The 26,390-nt window shown below is 37.6% G+C and overlaps 1 protein-coding gene across 7 annotated transcripts in view; it reads right to left on the bottom strand.

Annotated features, from left to right (window-relative positions):
* The window catches only part of MTX2 (metaxin 2), a 75,537-nt gene that overhangs the window by 34,653 nt on the left and 14,494 nt on the right, over positions 1-26,390 (bottom strand). For 2 of the 7 annotated variants that reach the window (XM_059876705.1, XM_059876692.1), the window contains exons 2-5: positions 17,071-17,233; positions 7,754-7,801; positions 6,506-6,552; positions 989-1,086 (exon numbers count right to left, since the gene is read on the bottom strand). Coding sequence is in view for 2 of the 7 variants with exons in the window: in NM_001101240.1 (NP_001094710.1) it covers positions 6,506-6,552; positions 7,754-7,801 (95 nt within the window). In the remaining 5 variants the exon portion in view is untranslated. The remainder of the gene's footprint in view (positions 1-988; positions 1,087-6,505; positions 6,553-7,753; positions 7,802-17,070; positions 17,234-26,390) is intronic. The other 5 variants (XM_059876699.1, XM_024977911.2, NM_001101240.1 and 2 more) reach the window with 3 other exon arrangements.

The raw sequence follows: 26,390 nt of genomic DNA on the forward strand, positions 1-26,390 counted from the left end.
AAAAACTAAAATTGTATCCTTTATGAAATTTTAAGAAAGTTGTATCAATTTTAAAATGTTTTACATAAAATAGCATTCTATTACTTCTCTATTAAAATAATTGCACTGGTGCATTCCTACCTGTTGTATTTATATCAGGGTTTTTTTTTTAAATTTTATTTAACTTTACAATATTGTATTGGTTTTGCCTTATATCAAAATGAATCTGCCACAGGTATACATGTGTTCCCCATCCTGAACCCTCCTCTCCTCCCTCCCCATACCCTCCCTCTGGGTCGTCCCAGTGCACCAGCCCCAAGCATCCAGTATCGTGCATCGAACCTGGACTGGCAACTCGTTTCATATATGATATTATACATATTTCAATGCCATTCTCCCAAATCATCCCACCCAACTCCCTCTCCCACAGAGTCCAAAAGACTGTTCTATACATCAGTGTCTTTTTTGCTGTCTCGTATACAGGGTTATTGTTACCATCTTTCTAAATTCCATATATATGTGTTAGTATACTGTATTGGTGTTTTTCTTTCTGGCTTACTTCACTCTGTATAATAGGCTCCAGTTTCATCCACCTCATTAGAACTGATTCAAATGTATTCTTTTTATGGCTGAGTAATACTCCATTGTGTATATGTACCACAGCTTTCTTATCCATTCATCTGCTGAAGGACATCTAGGTTGCTTCCATGTCCTGGCTATTATAAACAGTGCTGCTATGAACATTGGGGTACACGTGTCTCTTTCCCTTCTGGTTTCCTCAGTGTGTATGCCCAGCAGTGGGATTTCTGGAGCATAAGGCAGTTTTAAACTGACACTTGGAAACTGCACATAACCAGCAAACCAAAAAATGTATTAAAACAAATTGAAAATTCAAAATCATTTCCTCTAAAATTCTGCAGGTAAGCTGTCCACTGTGACCATCTGAATGATACAACAAGTTTACAGGGCTGTAATTTCTTAACCACAGTTGTTTCCCCACACAACTGACCTGCAGTCTCAAAGAAAAGAGATACTCCTCTCTTCTGCTCTTCCCCAATCACAACATCAGGATATCATTACCATTTAACCTCAAATTAATATGTCCACCTAAAAGGCATCATTTGCAAAAAAGGAAAAAGCAAGTGTCAGCTATTTATCAGCATATCTAACTAACACATTAGTGTTTGTGGTCCAGTATTAATGCAGCCTATAAAAATGCTGACTTTTTAAATGATTAAAACACATTCAACAGAAAGAATACAGTGTTTTTCTGTTGTGTTCCCTTTCATTTTTAGAGATTAAGTATTTATTCACAAAGGATAGGAAAAAATAATAATATTAAGTAAAATAGGGACACTTCCCTTAACCTGAGCTTAAATGTTATTCCTACTGGAAGTAAGTAAAAACTGCAGAAGTAAAAAGTAAGACTACTTTTTCATGCAGCATTCTACTAATCAGTTTGAGACACTGTCTAAAAAATAAATTCAATAATTAAACTTTTACAGTATTCAGATTAAGCCATACAAAAAAGGGAAATAGTTTTATTTTTAAATTGGTTTCATATATATGAAACAAAATCCTTTCTAGAATAGAATTTTGTAATCCTATTCTTTCTAATAAACTTACTAGAAATAACATTTTATTATACATTCACAAAATATGCACAAATCCTTGAGAAACAGGCACTAATTCAGGCAACATCATCTTGTAATTATACTGCTTTCACCTCTTTCAAAACAATTTCTCATTACCTACCTTGAACTTCATAATAACCCATAATATAGGTAAGACTACCTTCCTCACATTTTAGAGATCCAAAAGCTGCAATACAGCTTTCACATCTTAATGTAATCCATAAATTGTTATATATAATTTTCTAGGAAATGTCAGAAATGATTTTTGAATTAAGTTATCTACCTATTTTTAGATAAAACTCCAAAGATCTGTATCACACACTGAACTGGTATGCAGCGAAGTGTTACAAGCATAGACTTGACCCAGACTCCCTGAGTTTGCACTCCAGCTCTGTCAAGTACTAATTATATAAGTTTGGGCCAACTGCTTAACTTTTCTGCCTCAACTTCCTAATCTGTAAAATGATAATAATAATGCTACTTACCTCATATGGTGGCTGCATGTGAGGATTATCTATGATACCTAAAGTATATATAATAAGACCTGGCACATGGAGTAAGTACAGTATAAATTTTAGCTATAGTTATTATTGTTGTTCTATTAGTATTATCTGCAGAAGGGGGATTTTAACAGCACTGACTTCATACAGTTATTATAAGGATTAAGTGAGTTCCTAAGAATTAAATGCTCAGCACAGTGATTAGCATGCAGCAGGCACTCAGCCAATGCTGCTGGTGTCTCTTTACCTCCACAATTTATGGACTCTATGACCTTGGCCAGACTTTTCCTGCGCTTCAGTTTCCACATATTTAAAAATGAGCTTAATAACAAGTACCATACACTTGGGTCATGGTAATGATTGAATAAGATGTCTCTCAGAAAAGCTCTTTAAAAAGAGTGCCTTAAACAACAAAAGCATTCAATACTTAATTCTAAAACAGGCCTTATTTAGTAAATACTATTAAAATAATATTTTGTTTGATCAAAGCAATCTACACTAACAACTTTTAGGCATACAATGGAAGAATGATTAGAAAAATTATTAATGTTTTATAGATTTAAATACATCCAAAAATAATTCTTAGACCTAACATTTGCTTTAATCACTTTATGTATTACAAAGCCTGCAAGCTTTCATTCCTGCTGCTGACACTGATAATGTGTACTTCTGTCAAAGAACCAGGGAAGAAGGAAATAACCAACATTCACCGTATGTTTATAATATGCCAGGTGCTCTTCTAAGTGCTTTAATGTTTATGCACATTTCATATATTTTTTAACACATTCAATCTTCATGACATCCAGTAGGACAGCTTCTATTATACCTGCATTTTAAAGATGAGGAAACTTAAAACAAACAGTAATGTTTGAGGTATCCGAGATTATTTGAGGAACAGAGATTATTTACTCATTTCACTTGTGGAATCTGCTATAAAAGATGAGATACTGAATTCGTAAAGACATAAATTTCTTGAAGAAAAATCAAATAAAGTATTTTCTGCAGAAAACTTTGAAGTTCATATATATTTGCTTATACAGTATTTCTAGACATGTGCTGTACAATATGAGAGCTGTCAGCTACATATGGCTATCGAGTACTTGAAATGTGGCTGGCACAAACTGAGATGTGTAAAACACACATCAGATTTTGAACTTAACATAAAAAAAAAAAGGAAAAACATCCTGTTAATAAATTTTATATTATGTTAAAATGATAATATTTGACAATATTAAATAAAATATATTTATTAAAATTGATTTCACATTTCTTTTTACTTCTTTTAGTGTGGCTACTAGAAAATTTTAAACTATTATACATATGTGAGTGGGCTTCCCTGGTGGCTTAGTGGTAAACAATCCACTTGTAATGCAGGAGACCACTTGCAACACAGGAGAAGCTGGTTCAATCCCTGGGTCGGGAAGATCCCCTGGAGAAGGAAATAGCAACCCACTCCGATATTCTTGCCTGTCCATTCTTGCATGGACAGAGAAGCCTAGCGGGCTACAGTCCATGGGGTCAGAAGAGTCAGACATGACTTAGTGACTAAACAACGGCCACCACCTTACATTTATGTGGGCAACATTATATATATTATGTATCTATCGGGCAGTTGGTTTAGGGGATGAAAGGATAGTAACAGAGAATTGTTATCAAAGTTCTTTTCCAATCAATACAAGCTTCAAAGTGGAAGTAATACTATGAAATGGAAGATTTCTCTCCCTAATGTTTGTGTATGTATAACACTGTTCGCACTGCCATATATGTGTATGTGTACACACACACACACACACAGTACTGCTTGTGAGAACCAGAGGGACACACTACTCTAATACTTCGTAATATTCAACATACAAGATTATTTTATGACTAGGCAAACACTTCAGGTAATAACAATACTCTGTGGATGAAAGAAGGAAAGCAAATCTAAGACAAAAATAACAGCCATAGGGGAAAATTTTTTTAATTTTGTTTTAAACTGAAATCATAAAGAGGTTTCTTTAATCAAAAAAAAAAACAACAAAAAAAAAAACTCTAACCATTCAGTTCCGGAACATAATAAATGCAAAGCCTATGTGGTATGTAAAATTTAAATTTCCTGATGGCTTAGGTGGCTAACTACTAAAGTATCTAATGCTTAATATCTGGTATTTTCTAGGAAATATCCAGCTTATGGATACCTGTCACACTGTTAGATCAATTTTATACATTTAACTGATTCTTCCAAATGAATACTTATCCACTATATAGAAGAAAATTACTCCATAAAGTTTACATCAGATATCTGGAAAAGTCACATTTATAGTCATGGCTACTATCAGCTGTCAAGTCAAAGAATATTGAAGAAAACCAAGAATTTTTAATATATGCTGGTTAATTCATCATCTAAGTGACATGTGTAGGATAACAAAAAATTAAAATATTTATGCAAAATTCTGCATTTTAAAAGATTCTTATTTTCTGGTCTTAGCTTTAATTGCAACTATGATTTGAGATGAATGTTGAGAAAATAAATCAATAAGAACCATAAAAACAGAATTACTAAAGAAGGTACACACTGAGATTTCTTTTTTCTTTCCTTCTCCAGGTTATTTAAAATGTTAAACTTTTTAACGGTAATATACCGATATCTTGGTTTATGCCAAAAACTAGTTAAGCCATCTATTCTAGGGTTTCTTAACACTGACACCATTTACATTTAGGGTGGGATAATTCTTTCTGGGGCGGGACTGTCTCGTGCACTGTTTCACAGAATCCCTGGCATCTACCCAACAGATGCCAAAAACAGCCTCCCCAACAGCTGTGACCATCAGAAATGTCTAAACACTGTCAGATGTTCTCTGGGGGTCTGAAACCCTCCCTCAGCTAAGAACCACTGGTCTACTCTTACCCAAAATAACATTCCTACTAGTGAAAATTACTGTAGTACTTCCTAAACTAATATTCTTCAGTTTTAGAGGCTCTTCATACAGGATACCCAGAGAGCTTCAGCTGGGAGCTCAATAAACCTCCTCATACCATATGCAGAATTGCCTAGGTATGTCTATATCTGTGTGTGTTGCAATGTTTTCTGGAAAAATATCCCATAGCTTCATGAGACTGAAAGAATTATCCCCAAAATGGCAACTAAAACAGGGTTAAGAATTAGTGCTTCAACTAAAATATTCACTGTGCCCTGAAGCTATCTTCTCAAAAATATAAAGACTGAAGACATTATTTCATACATAACAAATAATTTACTTGTGTTATCAGTTATCAAGGAAGACTGCTTCTACCCCACTTGTAAACCATTCATTCAACAAGTATTTACTGAGCACACTTTATATGCTAGGCACTACATTATTAGTATTTGAAAACTAAACAAACTCCAACTTCCTTATGCCCCCTGCCAAAAAGGAAGTATAAAGTACTTATTTATTAAATATAACCAACCGAGAATTTCTGCTTCTCAAAGATTAACACAAGAAAATACACTAGTTATAGTACTAGTGCCTAAAGATAAACGTAAGTAAATAAAATTTATATTCCTGGTAAAAATATACAAATCTTCTAAAAGAAGTAAAAAAACTTGAAACTTAAAAATACTCATACTCATACAAATATTGTTCAAACACATTTCCTTCTATCTTTTCCTTCTTTCTCCAACTTAAAAGTAAAATGTACTGAATGACATACTATGGCTGTGTAACAGTCATAGTTATTATGTCCAGAAGATACCTAGTTGTGTTGAAAACACAAGATGCCCAAGTGCCTAGCACCATGCCTAAAATGCAACAAAAGCAGTCCCTCTTTCTTTTCTTTATGTCCTCCAGAAGCTCACAATCTCATTTCCAACAAATGGCATGTCTTAAATTTCTAAGTTATCTTTTAGGTGCTACTCATTAAAATACTCTTTGTGATTCAAACTATGCAAGCTAACCAAACAAAGAGCAGCTAAATATGCAAAATGTTTCAATATTTGTAATTCCATAATCTACATAAACATTTCTCTTTTCTTTAAAAGCAAACAATCCCCAAGTATCCTATTCTTCCTATAGTGCAGTTTAAAGTTTACAGGGCCACAAATCTTTTGGATTACACAACCATGATATAAAACTCCAAGAGCTATTATATTCAATAAGTGGTCTGGGGATAATAGGCACTAATGTAATCAATAAATATATAAGGCGTCGCTGAAGAAAAATATGTCTGCTTCGTAACCACCACATGGATTAAGGCTAGAATGAGTACAATGAGAGAGTGACACTTAAATACGTAGTGAATAAATCTTTACAAGTAAGTTAGAAAATAGGTTTGTGCCTATAAATGAAGAAATCAACCCAAATAATCAATACTAGCATATTTAACCAAAAGCAAAAAGTAAAAAAAATACTGCACTATTTACATATTTACCTGCACAGCAAGAGAAGCTGCATTGTCAGAAAGCAAAATTTGCTCCCCTGTAGAAATACAATGAAAGGTCTGAGTCAAAAGCGTAACTACTAAACAAGTAAAATACACGTATAAATGTTTTTTATTTTAAAAAACTATTCCTATTTCTAAAAAGAAAGCGCAATCATCAAGTTCTATATCAATGTTACAAGATTATAATTTGGATTAAAGTATTTTATGTAAATAACAACGAAGACTATTTCCTCTAAATCTATTTGATCACTTATTATATTTTATCAGCAATATGTATGTAAAACTGCTCACTTAAAAACGAAAGGTTTCTTCAAGTTTTTAAGAAATAATCCCTTTCATTAAGTAAAATAGCATCTCTGTTCAAACCTCTCTAGTTAAAAGCATTCAAACTCGTATAAAACCAGCTTACAGTTAATATTGCACAGTGTGTCTAGATCTGTCACACAAAAGAAAGATGACAAGTTCACTGCAATAAAAATTCCATGCTTAGAAGACGAGGGCTGCTGCCTATTAGTCTTCATTACTTTGCAGTCTTCTGACAACTGTAGCAGGCTGCTGAGCCCCAAATGGGGTCCATAATGTGATCTGATGATATATGAAGAGCTGCTAAAGGGAGGCTGAACCATCCTAGCCTATACATTTTAACAGTTCCTTTTTACTGAGAGCCCACTTTACCACAGGACTTCAAAAATCTGCTGTGTCAGCTATTGGCGCAGTAAATCTGCCAACTACTCCTGCAACCACATCATACTACCCTGCCTGCAGCAGCCAGTATAATGAGTCAATAATAAACTAAGCGCCTTACAGACCATGAAGAGTTGGTTTACACTGGCACATACAAGTTTAGGTAAAATCTCCTAGACAAATTATATAAGGGAATTCCTTCTTTATGTTTCATGTTCTCTTTGCATTAAATTGCATTATCAATGGGTGTTTTTTGTAATAAATATATTTTGATATGTTTGATATGTATTTGATATACCTGGGATTCCCAGGTGGTTCAGTGGTAAAGAATCCACCTGTCAATGCAGAAGTCACAGGAGATGCAGGTCTGATTCCTGAGTTGAGAAGATGCCCTAAAGGAGGAAATTAGCAACCCACTCCAGTATTCTTGCCTGGAGAATCCCATGGACAGAGGAGCCTCAGGCTACAGTCCGTGGGGTCACAAAGAGTCAGACATGACTGAACACACATATTTTGATATGAAGCCATTTTTAATGGGGAATAAGCACCTACCTTTCAGTTGCTGATATAATGTAGCATTTTCAGGCCAAGGTTCTGCAGCTGTGGAAACAGGTACACAGGGAAAAAATATATCAATAACCAACCAAATTAATAAACACATACATTTGCCTAGAGCATTTAATGTCAAGCATAAACTGCCAAGGATTAAATTACCAAGGATACCTTAAATATGGCAACCAGTCACATTACTGTAGATTCTATGAGAATCTATATAAGCAGGTTAGATAATTTCATTTAAATGAATGTTTGGTGGCAGTTTAATTTTTTATGGGGAGGAAATGGAAGACATTTTGCCCAATCAAAAGTGAAAATTAAAAAACTTAAACTGCTTATATGCTACTATTCTTTAGTCTTCTTCAAACACAGACATATCCAAAATTACATTCATACATATAAAAAGACACTGAATTTCAGCTCACTATCAAAAAGAAAAATAGTGAAACAGTATTTATATTTTACTGTAAACTTTTAACTAAGTAAATTTTCAGAAGACACTTTATGAAAGAATCAAATCTATGCATATCAGGCTGTGCATCTTTCTTTATAACCTGGTAGTATTTAAACAGGGGAATCCTGTTGTCTACGTTTAATTGCCTTGAACCCAACATCATCATCTCACAAAAACAGAGAATACGATGAAGCAGTACCTATCAAAACAATGTGAAATAAAGCTGGTGAAGCTCATTTTAGGCCTAATAGGCTTGACCTTGACTCTTAACCTCTCATCTAGCAAAGACTCCAGCAACAAAGAATATTAGCAACCTACCAGTGCTTGGAAAAAGCCCTAGATTTGAATTTGTCTAATCAACTGCATATAAGAAGCAATGCCTCCACAGACAGAATATTCAGGATATTATTTGCTGAATTCTTTGTAAAATCCATAAAACATCAAAATCACCAATTCTAACACACTAACTATATTTGCTGTCAGCAAGAAAGTCAGTCAAATATATGAAATTTGATTAACTTTTCTTATGGTGTTTAAACTAATGCAGTCTCTGTGACACAGCAACAAATTATTTTTTAATATATACTTCCAGCTGGTTTTTTAAAAAAGAAATTTATACACATGAAGCATTTTTTCTTTTAAGAATGATCACTTAAGATGTATTCACTTAGTCTTAGGAGGGGGTAGGAGGTGGACACCTTAATTTGCTTTTACTTCTACTTTAGAATGAAAAGAAAAAGTGTAGTAATTATTATAAACTGTAAAATTTGGTTTGGTCTGTGCTACACAAAATTATACTTAGGGACACCATGAAATCACCAAGCAAATAATTAATAGTTTTGTACAGTTATCTACAATATTACAGACCTTCCTCAACTTACCGTGAGTTATAAACTGTAACTTGAAAATGCATTTAAGATACCGCACCTACCAAACATTATAGCCTAGCCTAGCCTACCTTAATGGAGAAGGCAATGGCACCCCACTCCAGTACTCTTGCCTGGAAAATCCCATGGATGGAGGAGCCTGGTAGGCTGCAGTCCATGGGGTCGCTAGGAGTAGGACACTTTTCACTTTCATGCATTGGAGAAGGAAATGGCAACCCACTCCAGTGTTCTTGCCTGGAGAATCCCAGGTATGGGGAGCCTGGTGGGCTGCCGTCTATGGGAGTCGGACACGACTGAAGTGACTTAGCAGCAGCAGCCTACCTTAAATGTGCTCAGAACACTTACATTAGCTTACAGATGGGCGAAATCACCTAACACAAAGCCTGTTTCATAATAAAGTATTGATAATATCTCATGTCATTTATGGAATACTGTACTGAAAGTGACAACAGAAAGATTTTATAGGTATAAAATTATTTTAAGTGTCCCAGTTGTTCACCCTTGAGATTTCAGGCTGACTGGGAACTCCAGCTCCTTGTAGCTGCCCAGCATCAAGATAAGAGTATCTCACTACACACCACTAGCCCAGGCAAAGATCAAAATTCACAATTTGAAGTACAGTTTCTACTGAATGCATATCACTTTTGCACTGTTGTCAAGTCAGAAAATTCTAAGTCAAACCATTGTTAAGTTGGAGACTGTCTGTATACATATATATAAAAGCTACCAAACTTCAACTCACATACCAAAAAGGCAGCGCAATTAAATACTTACTACGTTACTGTAAACCTTTTAACAAAGTAAAATTTCAATTAAGAATCCAATTTACCAGTGTTAACAGTTTTAAAAATAAAAGGTAGGGAAACAAAAACAAGCTGACATCTGCAAACTACTCAAAAATAACCTTTTAGGATAAACTGTATGGTCAGCATACCTACACCATACATTCATATGAGAACAATACTGTGAGGTTCATTTGTGAGGTGAATGAATGTGAATGAATGAATGAATGAATCATCAAAGATTCAATTATATGCATTTATTAATCTTATTAAAGCAATAAAGCAAAGGAATAAAATTTACAGAAGTTCCAAAGACACTGAAATTAAGTTCCTTGAGGGCAAAAATGTGTCACATGCATTGTGTATGCCACACTGTGCCAAGCTTTGCATACAGTTGGTGTTCATTAATCATGCATGGAAAGAAAACGGATACTAAGCTTATCACTCAATTCCCTAAACATTCTGGCTAATCAAAGTTTTACTGATCAATATGTTAAAGTACTGCTGCTGCTGCTAAGTCACTTCAGTCGTGCTCGACTCTGTACGACCCCACAGACAGCAGCCCACCAGGCTCCCCCGTCCCTGGGATTCTCCAGGCAAGAACACTGGAGTGGGTTGCCATTTCCCTCTCCAATGCATGAAAGTGAAAAGTGAAAGTGAAGTCGCTCAGTTGTGTCAGACCCTTAGCGACCCCATGGATTGCAGCCCACCAGGCTCCACCATCCATGGGATTTTCCAGGCAAGAGTACTGGAGTGGGTTGCCATTGCCTTCTCCGGTTAAGGTACTAGGGTGCTCTAATTAAATATTCTGATAATTTTAATTTTTGATTAGCTATTTTGTGTACATACGAGACCATGGATTACAAATTTTCAAAACACAGTAACATACATTTAGCATTAAATGTATGCTGAATGTAAGTGAAGTGTTCTTTAATAAATCAGAAGCTAAAGCCACTACTCTGCAATACCAGAGGTCTCATAAAAACAGGAACTTATATGTTTAGCTAAATGAAATTTTAACTAAAAATTTTTAGTTAAAAATTCATTTATCATCACTGGCCCCACTCCCATTCTCCTGATCTAATACAACCAGCATATTTAAAAGAAATCTTGTAACATATTCAGTTCAGTCGCTCAGTTGTGTTCAACTCTTTGCGACCCCATGAATCGCAGCACACCAGGCCTCCCTGTCCATCACCGACTCCCGGACTTCACCCAAACTCTTGTGCATTGATTTGGTGATGCCATCCAGCCATCTCATCCTCTGTCGTCCCCTTCTCCTCCTGCCCCCAATCACTCCCAGCATCATGGTCTTTTCCAATGAGTCAACTCTTCGCATGAGGTGGCCAAAGTATTTACTCAACCACAAATAAGAATGAAGGAGTTGAACTGGGCTTCCCTGGTGGCTCAGGGGTAAAGAATCTGCCTGCCAATGCAGGACACATGGGTTTGATTCCTGGTTCGGGAAGATTCCACATGCCACGGAGCAACTAAGCTTATATGCCACAACTACTCAGCCCGGGAACCACAACTACTGAAGCCAACGTGCTACAGATGCAGAGTTAATGCTCCACAAAAAGAGAAGCCACCGCAATGAGAAACCCATGCACCACAACAAAGGGTAGCCCCGCTCACAGCAAGCAGAGAAAAGCCCACGCGGCAACGAAGACCCAGCAAATCCAAAGATAAAGAAAGGAAGAAAAGAAAATTATGTTTTTGAAGTTGTTATTAAGAACCTAAAGCGAAAATGGGGTTGGCAGAGTATATTTTCCTTTATCTAATTTCTGCTCTAACTCAGAAACTATTACTGAAAATAAATTCTCAGAAAGTAACTCTGCCAAAACATTTGATGTTGTCTTCACAAACAGAAAAAAGAAACAAGAGAAAGTGAAGTTGCTGGAGTGGGTCACAAACAGAACATTTCATTTAAAAAGGGAAGGCAAGCTGATATAAACCTATATAACCATGCTATTTCAACAGCTTGGAATTCCAGTACGCCCACAGACCAGAAGGCAAGAAATGGCAGAGTATGCAGGGAATGATCTCACCCATGAGAAGTTCAGAAAATATAAACATCATTGATTTAAGTGCATCACCTATGTGAATCTGCTCACATTTTAAGCATGACATGGGAGAAGAAACGACTGGTGTGTTATTCAATAGACAACAGCAAAAATCCTAAATTGTGTGGCATGGCATTGGATCTACAAATCAACCATGTAGCTATCTTTCTAGGAAATAAGCCTTCATAATAAGTAAGTCTAGGAATCATAAACATTATACACACATAACGAAGTACAAAGCCTATTTCTTGGTTTGGGTAATATTATATAAAGCCTTTTCATTAAGAATGCCCATTATGTGAAAGACAAAGTCCCAAAATACGATTATTCCCCACTCCTCTTTCCAAAGGTCAGGCAAGTCAATACCCACCCTTGCCCTTGATCATGTATAAAAGAGAGGGAGATGAAAAATTCAAAATCATAGTGCTGATAAAGCCTTAAATATCTCAGCATTTAAAATCAAAAATCTTTTTAAAACAATATTAAAACATTTTCATCTCTTACTAGTTTTACCTCAGTCAACCTAAAATGTTTTAGACCACACTAATCCAACAGAGAATAAAATTTCACAACTCATCCTACTTTCAAGTTCTACCACCAAAAGCTCTCCCTGATGTGAAGAGCCTTTTTAGACTTGCCTTAAGGAAGGACCAGCCTTAGAATACAGAAGGTGAGACTAAAAGTTTCTGGAAAGGAGACTGATTAAAAAATGGGGACTGAGAGAGAACATTGTCCAAGGCTTTCAGGATACAAGATACTGGTATAATTACCATATCAAAAGTAGACTTTATGCTTAATACACCTCAACGGTTCTGTGGCTTCTGGAATAAAGATCAACTGGACCTTACACATCACTCTCTCTACCTCTCAGGCCTCATCATTCTTTTCCAACCACTCTGTACATCAGCCACACTAGCCTTCACCCAGTTTCTGAATGCATCATGTTTCTTCCTGCGTCGGAAATTCATTTAAGCTGTTTCCTTTGTTGTTGTTGTCGTTCAGTTGCTCAGTGGTGTCCAACTCTTTGCGACCCCATGGACTGCAGCACGCCAGGCCTCCCTGTCCTTCACCATCTCCTGGAGTTTGCTCAAGTTCATGTTCATTGCATCAGTGATGCTGTCCAGCCATCTCATCCTCCGACACCCCCTACTCTTTCTGCCCTCAATCTTTCCCAGCATCAGGGACTTTTCCAATGAGTCATCTGTTCACACCAGATGACCAAAATATTGGAGCTTCAGCTTCAGCATCAGTCCTTCTAGTGAATATTCAAGGTTGATCTCCCTTAAGATTGACTGGTTTGATCTCCTTGCTGTCCACAGGACTTTCAGGAGTCTTCTCCAGCACCACAGTTCAAAAGATTTTTTTATGGTCCAGCCCTCACAACCACACATGACCACTAGAAAGACCATAGCCTCGACTATGTGAACCTTTGTCGGCAGAGTAATGTCTCTGCTTTTCAACACACTGTCTAGGTTTGTAATGGCTTTCCTGCCAAGAAGTAATCATCTTCTAACTTCATGGCTGCAGTCACCATCCACAGTGATTTTGGAGCCCAAGAAGAGGAAATCTGTCACTACTTCCACCTTTTCCCTTTCTATTTGCCATGCAGTAATGGGGCCAGGTGCCATGACCTTAGTTTTTTTTTAATATTTAGTCTTTAGCCAGCTCTTTCACTTTCCTCCTTCACCCTCATCAAGAGGCTCTTTCTGCCATTAGAGTGTTTCCCTTACCCTGGAGCAATCTTCCCCTCCCACCGTGTCCTTACATCTCAGCAAAAACATCACTTCCTTACACTGGTCCAGCTTCATGGACATCAACCTGAGCAGCTGCACAGGGCTGGTACTTGAAGGGTTCTACTCTCAGTTTATCAGCCTACTATGGCAGTCCTAGAATTCTTTTAAACAAGGGGGCTCCACATTTTTATCTAGCACTGGGCCCTACAAATTATGTAGCTGGTCCTGTCCTCAGGGAAGACTTCAGTGACCTCTAGAATAATTCAAACCCTCTCTTTTCCAAGCTTAAATAGCATGTACACTCCTTTGTACCACTTACCATATGTTGACAATCCCTGTCAACATTTTCACAGGGATTTGAGGACTATTTGTTTATCTCCCCCACTAGAATGTAAGCCCCATGAATTCAGTGTTCAGTTCTGATTTTTGCTTACCACTTCATTCCTAGAGGGCTTTCCTGGTGGCTCATAGGTTAAAGCGTCTGCCTGCAATGTGGGAGACTCGGGTTCGATCCCTGGGTCGGGAAGATCCCCTGGAGAAGGAAATGGCAACCCACTCCAGTATTCTTGCCTGGGAAATCACATGGATGGAGGAGCCTGATGGCCTACAGTCCAGGGGGTAGCAAAGAGTTGGACACGACTGAGCAACTTCACTTTCACTTTCATTCCTAGAACCCAGTGCCAAATAGGCAATCAGTAAATGTTAGCTGAATAAATGTTTGTTTTTACTATTACTGCTATCATTATTGTTAATGATTCTGTACTGTTTAGGCTAAAAATGCAGCAGAAAAGACAAGAAAACTATACAAAATGGCCCAAAAAGGTAAATTTTTATCCCTGGTGGCTCAGATGGTAAAGAATCTACCTGCAATGCAAGAGATCCAGATTTGATCCCTGGGTCGGAAAGATCCTCTAGAGAAGGAGGTCGCAAAGAGTCAGATATGATTGAGAGACTAACACACACTTTGGGGTTCTCTGGATAAAGTGAAAGTGTAAGTCGCTCTTATCTGACCCTACGATTGTAGACTGTAGACTACAGTTCTACAGTCCCCCATGGACTGTAGTTCACCAGGCTTCTCCGTCCATGGAATTCTTCAGGTAAGAATACTGGGATGGGTTGCCATTTCCTTCTCTAGGAGATCTTCCTGACCTGGGTCTCCTGTATTGCAGGCAGATTCTTTACCAACTGAGCCCCCAAGGAAGCCCCAGAGAACTCCAACTCTACAGCCAATAACACAACTATAAAAATATTAAACGGCTCCCTGATATAGCTGGCAGAATCTAATCCTGTAAACTTACCCTAAAACTGGAAATCTGTTTCTGTTTTATATCAAATACATAATGTCCATTGGATATTACTGTTGCAATACTCCTAAGACCATCACCGATGCCCTCAACCATCTGACAAGTCATCTCACTATTCCCCTGTCCATATTCTTTAACTCTAACCTAGGAATTACCACTTTTTAAAATCTCTCATCCCCATCAATAAAATATTTGAGTAGCAGACCCAAATAGATTTGGAAATCATATGGCTGGTATTCCTAACCTAGTGAATCATGCACATTATAAAACACACTAAAAAAGAAAACAGTTGAAAAAAGTTGAAACCTAAATTCCAATATTTCTTTTCCATACTTTAAAGGATTATCTAGTACAAAACCCCTGTATATACACCTAACCCCACTTTAGAAAACACGGTTCAAATTAAATAACTACTTATTTGAAGTTTCATCAGGGAACTCAGCCATTCACATATCCTTGATCAAAGACAAGTCCTCCTCTATTCTACTGAAATCATCTCTTTGACCACAAAAAAAGCTTGGAAAGAACACACTCAAATTAATGTGGGGTGGGGGGGATACCTGACTACCCAACCATCTAATAATAGGACCCTTGCATTCTACCAGAGTATTTAAAATTTCCCCCATACACTATACTTTCTCACCTCAGAGACTTTGCTTAAACTGTTACCCTCTACCCAGAATATTTCTTCCCACTGCATGCCCAAATCCTACACCTTTTTCAAGACCAAGCTTAAAATGCTACCTCCATCAAGAAGGCTTCTGTAACTAAACAAATCTAATTTCTCCTTTATCTATACTGCTCATAGCAGTTTGCACTTGTCTTATATCATATATTGCTTTCTACTCTATTCTATTATTATGTCAATATCTTATCTTCCTTTCTAGGCAGTAAGTTCCTAGAATGTGAAAATTCCCATGATCCTTAGAGTATTTATTAAAGACTCAGCTTCTCAACTGCCCCAAACTGAATACAATATTAATAACAATATATACAATATATGGAAAAACATGAAATTCAAATTAAGCAATATTTAAATTATTTTGGTCTAAGTATCATTTAAAAACTAATCTTTATCACATGAGTTCCAAAGTAAAATTACCCACCTTTCAGAAATTAATTCTTTTACAATCAGAAACTACTATCTCATTTTCATATCAAAGAAATAACTTACACTAAGACATTCTTAGTGACCTATATTAATTCATTTTTAAACATTACAATGATGTCCCATTCCCTAGCAAAAGATCCATGAAAATGTTTATCATTTTTATAAAGAAGAAATATACTATTTTATAGGCATAAATTTAAAACATCTAGAAATAAAGCAAATATTGGAGCACCTCAGCACTTCCTATTCCAATAACACTATTAGAAGTCTTTTAACCCCTTTGTCCTTTACTGTCTTTCCAATTTTATCTAGGTAAAATTATCTTGAGAATTTTACACTAATGTCTCTTTCACTAGGAGCAAAGCTGATTCCTCTTAAAGTTGCAACCTTTAGTGAGATACAGGGCTTTTTTATGGAAATAAATTTCAAAGCTTTTCATAGATAGTTTCTATCTCCTATAAGTATTTAGGTTGGAGGAGAAGCAAGTTTAGAAAGAGAGAGAATACACACTCTTGGACTTGTGAAAACCTTAACTTAAAATAAATAACGTCTAAACAAACAAATTTATGCTAGAAATGCATACACGGTAAAACAATTCTCATAGCCCCCCAAAATACACATTTGATTCTCATTCTCTTTAAGGTACCTACTACTTTTAAGTTTTATCAACCCCCGGGTGGCTCAGAGGTTAAAGCATCTGCCTGGAATGATGGAGACCCAGGTTCGATCCCTGAGTCAGGAAGATCCCCTGGAAAAGGAAATGGCAACCCACTCCAGTACTCTTGCCTGGAGAATCCCATGGAGGGAGGAGCCTGGTAGGCTACAGTCCATGGGGTTGCAAAGAGTCGGACACGACTGAGCAACTTCACAACAAAAACACCAACATTCTTTACTATTAATCCATTACAACTTTTAGAGAAATGACTACTGCCAACAAATTAACATGTATACACCTAAGATTCTTAAATACTCCATTTTACCTGCAGTATTCTCTCAAGTATCAAGTTGGGTGATAAGTATTTCTGGTGCCAGATGGTCTGTCTATTCCACTCAATTCAGGGTATTCCACTCATTTCACAGCATGAAAGTGCTATGACCTAATAAACAAGTCTAGTTCCAAAGTCCACCTCTTGATGATCTAATCTAAAAGGACAAGAAAAGGGCAGTGAAAAGAGATGCCCTGTTGTTGATTTTTTTTTTAAGTTCTGCATTCTTAATGTACAACATGACTCCTCTGGCATATGAATATAGGTGAAGACATAATTTGTAGAATAATAGGCACTAATAATACATGCTGCTTCAGTACTGTCATATTTCCAATCCATCAAATTGATTAATGCTATAATAACTCTACACAAACCTATCAGTGCACTAATGAAGTCAAACCCAGTTTATCCTTAGGCAACTACACTCCAAAAGCCCATAGATGTCATCTCTTCAGCTTCCAAAGACTATTTAGACAGTGTAATACAAAAGGAGTAAGAAACACATGTAACCTGTCTCTAAATTTGGATGTCTTTCTGCCAAAGGTGTAAATGCAAATACTACTAATATAACAAAATGCTCAAAGAACATCTGGCAGCTCTTAAACATGGACAAGTTGCTGCAAGACACACAGAGAAAAGGAAATATATTTACTAGTTTGACATAAATACTATACTGATGATCTCAGTGATATCAACATAGCCACTAAGTTCAAAACCTGGTAAGTTTTAGGAAGTTATGATATGAAGCCTTCATTTAAAACAGATTTTCAAGATATTTAGACTTAAAATATAATGACATGTAACCTTATCAAAACTAGAATTTTAAGAACTATTAAACCTGCAATTCAATTTTCAAATTATAGTACAATTCAAAGATAATACTATATCCCAGATAATAGTGATCATGAAATGATTAAATGACAATGTCCCTGAGGCACTGTCTCTTAGGGGATGTTTAATGATACTACAGAGGATGTGTAAGCAGGAAGTGACTCTTCACCTAACAGGAGTTTAAAACCATTCTCCAATCACCTCAACAGTCAGAGATCAATGTTCAACATGTGGGACAGTGGTCCATGTATTTTACAACTCAGAGAATAGAGCCAATACTTGATAATAATTATTAGTGGAGTACAACCTTTAAAAATGTGAATCACTATGTTGTACACCTGTAACTTATACAGTATTGCACATCAGCTATGTTTCAATTTTTAAGAAAATTTAAAAAGAATGGAGAGGTGCAATGTCATGCTGTCATTTCCATAAACCTAAAGTACTGACAGGCAGTATTCGGTAACACAGTGGTAAGGTTACTCTCTTAGTCCAGTTGGGCTACTATAACAAATACCATAGACTGAGTGGCTCGCAAACAACAGAAATTTACTTCTCACAGTTCTGGAAGCTCAAAGTCCAAAATCAGGGTGCAGGCACGGTTGGGTTCAGGTAAAAGACTTCTTCCAGGTCACTGACTACTGACTTCCTGCCAGCTCCTCACATGGTGGAAGGGGCGAGGGAGCTCTCTGGGATCTCTTTTATAATGGCACTAATTCCTAATCACCTCCCAATGGCCCCATATTCTAATAACATCACCTTGGGGATTAGGATTTCAACACATGAGTAGGGGGAAGGGGGACACATTCATAGGAGCCACTTAAAAAATAAACTGCAAGGAAGTACAGATAAAAAATTAAAGACTACCTTAGATTGAAATAAGGGCCCTGAAGCAAGAAGCAGACATTCTAAGACAGACTGGAGAAGTGTAAGATAAATACAGAGGGACTGCAGCTGCTGCTAAGTCGCTTCAGTCGTGTCCGACTCTGCGCGACCCCATAGACAGCAGCCCACCAGGCTCCCCCGTCCCTGGGATTCTCCAGGCAAGAACACTGGAGTGGGTTGCCATTTCCTTCTCCAATGCATGAAAGTGAAAAGTGAAAGGGAAGTCACTCAGTCGTGTCCGACTCTTAGTGACCCCATGGACTGCAGCCTACCAGGCTCCTCCATCCATGGGATTTTCCAGGCAAGAGTACTGGAGTGGGGTGCCACTGCCTTCTCCAACAAAGGGACTGCCAAACTCTAAAAGAAGATCCACACTAGAACCATTTCCTTGGCTTGATCCATCAGTCCTTAAGGAGAAAAAACTTGTTGACTGACATCAAAATTCACTGAATATTCTTTATTGCTTGTTGTATATATGTAGTAAACTGTATGTAGTTTTCATTTTAGAAAGTAAATTTAGCTACATTCTACAAATCTGTTTTATCAGTCATTCAACATATATTCACAGAACACACACACATATTTTATATATATACTTATATATATAAAAAATATACCCTCCCCCAAATATAATGTACCAGGCACCAGTCTAAGAACTTAAGGATAAAATTATAAAGAAAACCAAGTACCTGCCTTTAAGGTACTTAGACTTCAGTGGTACCATATGGCCCATCTCCATATTTTTTATAATACTCGAGCCCATCTGAAGATAACAATAAGGATTACCTGATACGGCTCAGTGATAAAGAATATACCTGCTAATGCAGGAGTTGCAGTAGACACGGGTTCGATCCCTGGGTTGGAAAGATTCCAACCTGAAGGAGGAAATGGCAACCCACTCCAGTATTCTTGCCAGGATAATCCCATGGACAGAGGAGCCTGGCAGGCTACAGTCCATGGGGTCACAGAGTAGAACACAACTGAGCAACTGAGCATGCATGCACACATGATACACTCATAACAAGTCTTAACTCTATCAACATGTTACAGACAACTAAGAACTACATACCACAGTGCACAATCTACAGAATGCCGAAGGAATGCCAATTTACTGAGCCCACAGCAGATAAATCATCAGTCTCACCAACCCATCATCAATATCTCCAACCACCTACTCATTTGTAACAAAGTGGTAAACAAAAGACTAAAAACACTCAAAGTGAGGATATATGACTGAGTGATGCATTAGATAAATGGGTTCTAATACCCTGACATTCAGGAAGCAGAGGAAGAAAAGCAAAACTGATTAAAAATTCAGGAAAACTAGTAAGGGGCAGAACTTCCTCCTTACAACCAAAATGGGGGCCCAAATGAAACTAGAGAACAATAAAAATCTCCTTCTGGTCAAAATCTACCTAGAAAGAGAACAAGACGGCAGAGGAGTAGGTGGACGTGGAGCACATCTCTCTCCACGGATACATCAGGAATATATCTTCAGACACAGAAGTGCATGCAGAACGCTGGCTGAGAGTGGACAGGAGTACCTGACCAGTGGAAAAGAATATATGAAACCATGCAAAACTCGGTAGGATGAAGGAACTAGGGGGAAAAACAGGTTAGAAGGACTAAACAGGGGTCCAATCCCCACATCGGGGCAATTGTCTAAGTCAGAGGAGAAACATTTGAGGCTGAGAGTGAAACAGCTGATCTGTGGTAGCCTAAATGGAATGAGAATCAGACAGTCCTTGCTGCAGCCACACATACCCCGGACAGGGACGCAAGTCCTCTAGAAAGCGCAGCAGCTGGGAGCTGGAGTTTAGCAACTGTGGAGCAATCCCAGGGTGAGGGCTGCTGTTGGCTGCGAAGAGACGGGATCGAGGGGATATGAGGGAGGAGATTATGGTGGGAAATGCCTGTGGAGGAAAGCCAGGCAGCCATGGAAGCAAGGCAATACTGCTGAGTCATGTGTAGGGGTTAAGCCATCACCATAGCCTCTCTCACCCCACACACCAGCATCAGCACATGAACAATAGAGAGGCTGGCCCATCAAATGCCTGATGCACTGAACTACAGGGTAGGACCCCACCCAGGGTGTCCCTTTAAGTGACTGACCCACGGATCTACAGAGTAGGGCTCCAACCAGGGGGGCCCTTCTATGTGCCCAATGCACCAAACAACAGAGAAGGACCCCAGGCAAGGGAGCCCTCTCAGTGCCTGAACAGGCAGAGCTACATAGAAAGACTGGCCAAAGAGGCCTTCTGATTGCCAACTCCAAGAGGCTCAAAAAAACTCTGATAGGGCCATAACTCCTGCAGCGGAGGCAGTCTGTGTCCCTGCACACTTGGCATCGCCAGAGTCCCCGCAAGCCAAGCAGCTGCGCCACCTTCACACTCAACTCTCACTAGGGCAGAGCTGCCATAGGCAAGAAAAGTCTTGCATCTATGCGCACAGGGTTGCTTCGGTAGTGTCCGACTCTGCAACCCTGTAGACTGTGGCCTGCCAGGCTTCTCTGTCAGGGAGCGGGGTTCTCCAGGCAAGAATACTGGAACATATGGGCCAATACTGCATACCCTTCTAGAGCACTGTATTTCCTTCTGCTCTAGCCGCCAACTCCCCTGAGTACCTGGTGCCGTCAGAACCCCTGCAACCCAAGCAGCTGCACCACCTCAACTGGCCCTCACAGAGGCAAACCCAAGTCCTCCAGGGCAGCCTCAGGAGCAAATCCCAGTGGACAACCCACATGCAGAGGTGGAAATAAAACTACAATTGAAACCCAGGGGCAGTGTAGCTAAGGAAGAAGAACCAAAACCTTCCCACCAGCTGTACAAGCTGCAGATTAAATCCACACAATCAACTAGGCAGACTCTATGTCTATGGAATATATAAAAGGTCATTGAGAGCTCCCACAAAAGAGAACACACTAGTTCTGACAGCTGTGGACACTGGAGGCAAGAAAACACAGGAGTTGGACCAGATTAGAATCTGAGCTGCCCCCACAGCAGGTCCAGAGATCAGCACAGTGTTGAAGGGCATCCTAGGGAGGTGAGGGGGACTGTGACTCCCAGCGAGGGAAAGGATTCTGACAGCAGTGACTCAAGAAAAACATTTACTGTTCTTAACGCAAGAGTTTTGATTTGTTCTCTAGATTCTTTTGGATTTTTTTCCTTTTTTTCACCCGCTTTGTTGTAGTTGTCAATTTTATTGGCATTATGAAATCTAATTAAGCTTTTGTGCTTTTTTGCTTTTTTATGTCACATTTTTTTATAGTTGTTATAAACCTTTGCCTCTCTGTTGAGCTTTTGCATTTCTGCAGAGTTTTCCTTTTTTCTCTTTTTTTAAATTTAATTTTTAAAACCTATTATGTTTTCTACATTTATTCCTTTGTTTGCTTTTCCTACTGTCCTTTTCCCCTTGCAGTTAATCCTTAATGTGTATAAATCTTCTTTATCTATCTATATTTAACTTTGCATATCTATTCTTTCTTTCCTTTCTTTCCTCAACATATTTGTTAGTTTTATTTTCATTGCTTTATTCCCCGATTGGCACCTTGCTTTAGTTTTGTTTTCTATTTTCTCTTTTTTATAATTTTAATTTTTAATATTTTTAAACCTATTGTAATTTTTCTACTTTTATCCCTTTGTTTACCTTTCCTACTGTTCTTTTCCCCTTGCAGTTAATCTTTAATGCATATAAACCTCCTTCGTCTACCTCTATTTAACTTTGCATATCTATTCTTTCTTTTCTTTCTTTCCTCTCAACATATTTGTTACTTTTATTTTCATTGCATTATTCCCCAATTGGCACCTTGCTTTAGTTTTGTTTTCCAGTTTTTGCTTTAGTTAGTTTTGTCTGGGAGATATAATTTTTGGTTTTCTTTGTTTGCTGGGTCAATCTGTTGTACTTTATTTTTCTTGGACTGTTTTGATTTTGCTTATGGGTATATATGTATATGTGTATATTCAGTCACAATTTTTATTGATGTTATAAACCTCTGCCTCTACATTGGGCTTTTACAGTTCTGTGGAGTTTTCCTTTTTTTTCTTTTCCTTTTTTCTTTCTTCTTCCTTTTTTTTCTTTTCTTTTTTATAATTTTAATTTTTAATTTTTTAAATATTTTTTTAATTTTTAATTTTTTTACATTTATTCCCTTCTTTGCCTTTCCTACTGTTCTTTTCTCCTAGCAGTTAATCTTTAATGTATATAAACCTTCTTCATCTACCTCTATTTAACTTGGCATATCTATTCTTTCTTAGAAAACTTCAATCTTCCAAGACTCAACCAAGTTCAGTTCAGTTCAGTCACTCAGTCGTATCCGACTCTTTGCAACCCCATGAACCGCAGCATGCCTCCCTGTCCATCACCAACACAGGCCTCCCTGTCCATCACTAACTCCCGGAATCCACCCAAACCCATGTCCATTGAGTCAGTGACATCATCCAACCATCTCACCCTCTGTCATCCCCTTCTCCTCCTGCCCTCAATCTTTCCCAGCATCAGGGTCTTTTCAAATGAGTCAGCTCTTCGCATCAGGTGGCCCACGTATTGGAGTTTCAGCTTCAACATCAGTCCCTCCAATGAACACCCAGAACTGAACTCCTTTAGGATGGACTGGTTGGATCTCCTTGCAGTCCAAGGGATTCTCAAGAGCCTTCTCCAACACCACAGTTCAAATGCTTCAATTCTTCTGCGCTCACCTTTCCCAAGAAGAAATAGAAGTTATGAACACTCCAATTACAAGCACTGAAATTGAAGCTGTGATCAAAAATCTCCCAAAAAACAAAAGCCCAGGACCAGATGGCTTCACAGGAGAATTCTATCAAACATTTAAAGAGCTAATGCCTATCCTTCTAAAACTCTTTTTCAAAATTACAGAGGAAGGAACACTTCCAAACTCATTGTACGAGGCCAGTATCACCCTGATACCAAAACCACACAAAAACAACACAAAAAAAGAAAACTACAGGCCAATATCACTGATGAACATAGATGCAAAAATCCTCAACAAAATTTTAGCAAACAGAATTCAGCAACACATCAAAAAGCTCATACACCATGATCAAGTTGGGTGTATTTCAGGGATGCAAGGATTCTTCAATATACGCAAATCAATCAATGTGATACACCATATTAACAAATTGAAAGACAAACATGTCTTTCAATTTGTTAATTTGATAATCTCAATAGATGCAGAAAAAGCCGTTGACAAAATTCAGCACCCATTTATGATTAAAACTCTTTAAAAAAATGGGCATAGAAGGAACCTCTCAACATAGTAAAGGCCATATATGATAAGCCTACAGCAAACATTATTCTCAATGGTGAAAAACTGAAAGCATTTCCCCTAAGACCAGGAACTAGACAAGGGTATCTCTTTTGCCACTATTATTCAACATAGTTCTGGAAGTCCTAGCTACAGCAATCAGAGAAGAAAAAGAAATAAAAGGAATCCAGATCAGAAAAGAAGTAAAGGTCTCACTGTTTGCAGATGACATGATACTGTACATAGAAAACCTTAAAGATAGTATCAGAAAATACTAGAGCTAATCAGTGAATTTAGCAAGGTTGCAGGATACAAAATCAACACACAGAAATCACTTGCATTTCTACACACTAACAATGAAAAATCAGAAAGAGAAATTAAGGAATCAATCCCATCCACCACTGCAACAAAAAGAATTAAATACCTAGGAATAAACTTACCTAAGGAGACAAAAGAACTGTACACAGAAAATTATAACATACTAATGAAAGAAATCAAAGATGACATAAACAGATGGAGAGATATTCCATGTTCCTGGGTAGGAAGAAGCAATACTGTGAAAATGACTATATTGCCAAATGCAATCAACAGATTCAATGTGATCCGTATCAAATGACCAATGGCATTTTTCACAGAACTAGAAAAAAATTTCACAATTCCTATGGAAACACAAAAGACTCCAAATAGCCAAAGAAGTCTTGAGAAAGAAGAATAGAGAAGGAAGAATCAACCTTCCTGACTTCAGATTATACTACAAAACTACAGTCATCATGAGAGTATGGCACTAGCATAGAAACAGAAATATAGGCCAATGGAACAAGATAGAAAGCCCAGAAATAAACCCATGCACTTATGGGTACCTTATTTTTGACAAAGGAGACAAGAATATGCAGTGGGGCAAAGACAGCCTCTTCAATAAATGGTGCTGGGAAAACTGGACAGCTACATGTAAAAGAATGAAAGTAGATCACTTCCTAACACCATACACAAAGATAAACTCAGAATGGATTAAAGACCTAAATGTAAGACCAGAAACTTTGAAACTCTTAGAGGAAAACATAGGCAGAACACTTGATGACATAAATTAAAGCAAGATCCTCTACGACCCACCTCCTAGAGTAATGGAAATAAAAACAAAAGTATAAAAGTAAAGTATAAGTATAAAAGCATAAACAAGCAGGACTTGATTAAACTTAAAAGCTTTTGCACAGCAAAGGAAACTATAAGCAAGGTGAAAAGACAACCCTCAGAATGGGAGAAAATAATAGCAAATGAAACAACTGACAAAGGATTAATTTCTAAAATATACAAGCAGTCATACAACTCAATGCCAGAAAAATCAAACAACCCAATCAAAAAGTGGGGAAAAGACTTAACAGACATTTCTCCAAAGAAGACATCCAGATGGCTAACAAACACATGAAAAGATGCTCAATATCACTCATTGTTAGAGAAATGCAAATCAAAACTACGATGAGATATCACCTTATACCGGTCAGAATGGCCATCATCAAAAAGTCTACAAACAATAATTGCTGGAGAGGGTGTGGAGAAAAGGGAACACTCTTGCACTGCTGGTGGGAATATAAATTGATACAGCCACTATGGAAGACGGTATGGAGATTCCTCAAAAAACTAAGAATAAAACCACCATATGACCCAGCAATCTCACTCCTAGGCATATAAACTGAGGGAACCAAAATTGAAAAAGACACATGTATCCCATTGTTCACTGCAGCTCTATTTACAAAAGCTAGAACATAGAAGCAACCTAGATGTTCATCACCAGATAAATGGATAAAGAAGTACGGTACATATACACAATGGAATGTTACTCAGCCATAAAACGAAATGCATTTGAGTCAGTTCTAATGAGGTGGATGAACCTGGAATCTATTATACAGAGTGAAATGAGTCAGAAAGAGAAAGATAAATATCGTATTCTAACACATATATACAGGATCTAGAAGAATGGTACTCAAGAACTTATTTACAGGGCAGCAATAGAGAAACAGACATAGAGAACAGACTTATGGACATGGGGACAGAAGAGGAGAGGGTGAGATGGATGGAAAGAGTAACACGGAAACTTATATTACTGTATGTAAAATAGATAGCCAATGGGAACTTGCTGTATGGCTCAGGAAACTCAAACAGGGGCTCTGTATCAACCTAGTGGGGTGGGATGGGGAGGAAGATGGGAGGGAGGTTCAAAAGGGAGGGGATATATGTATACCTATGGCCGATTCATGCTGAGGTTTGACAGAAAACAACAAAATTCTGTAAAGCAATTATCGTTCAATAAAAAAATAAATTAAAAAAAAATTAGACTTCTACT

The sequence above is a fragment of the Bos taurus genome, chromosome 2 (assembly GCF_002263795.3).
Source record: "Bos taurus isolate L1 Dominette 01449 registration number 42190680 breed Hereford chromosome 2, ARS-UCD2.0, whole genome shotgun sequence".
Classification (NCBI taxonomy): Eukaryota; Metazoa; Chordata; class Mammalia; order Artiodactyla; family Bovidae; genus Bos; species Bos taurus.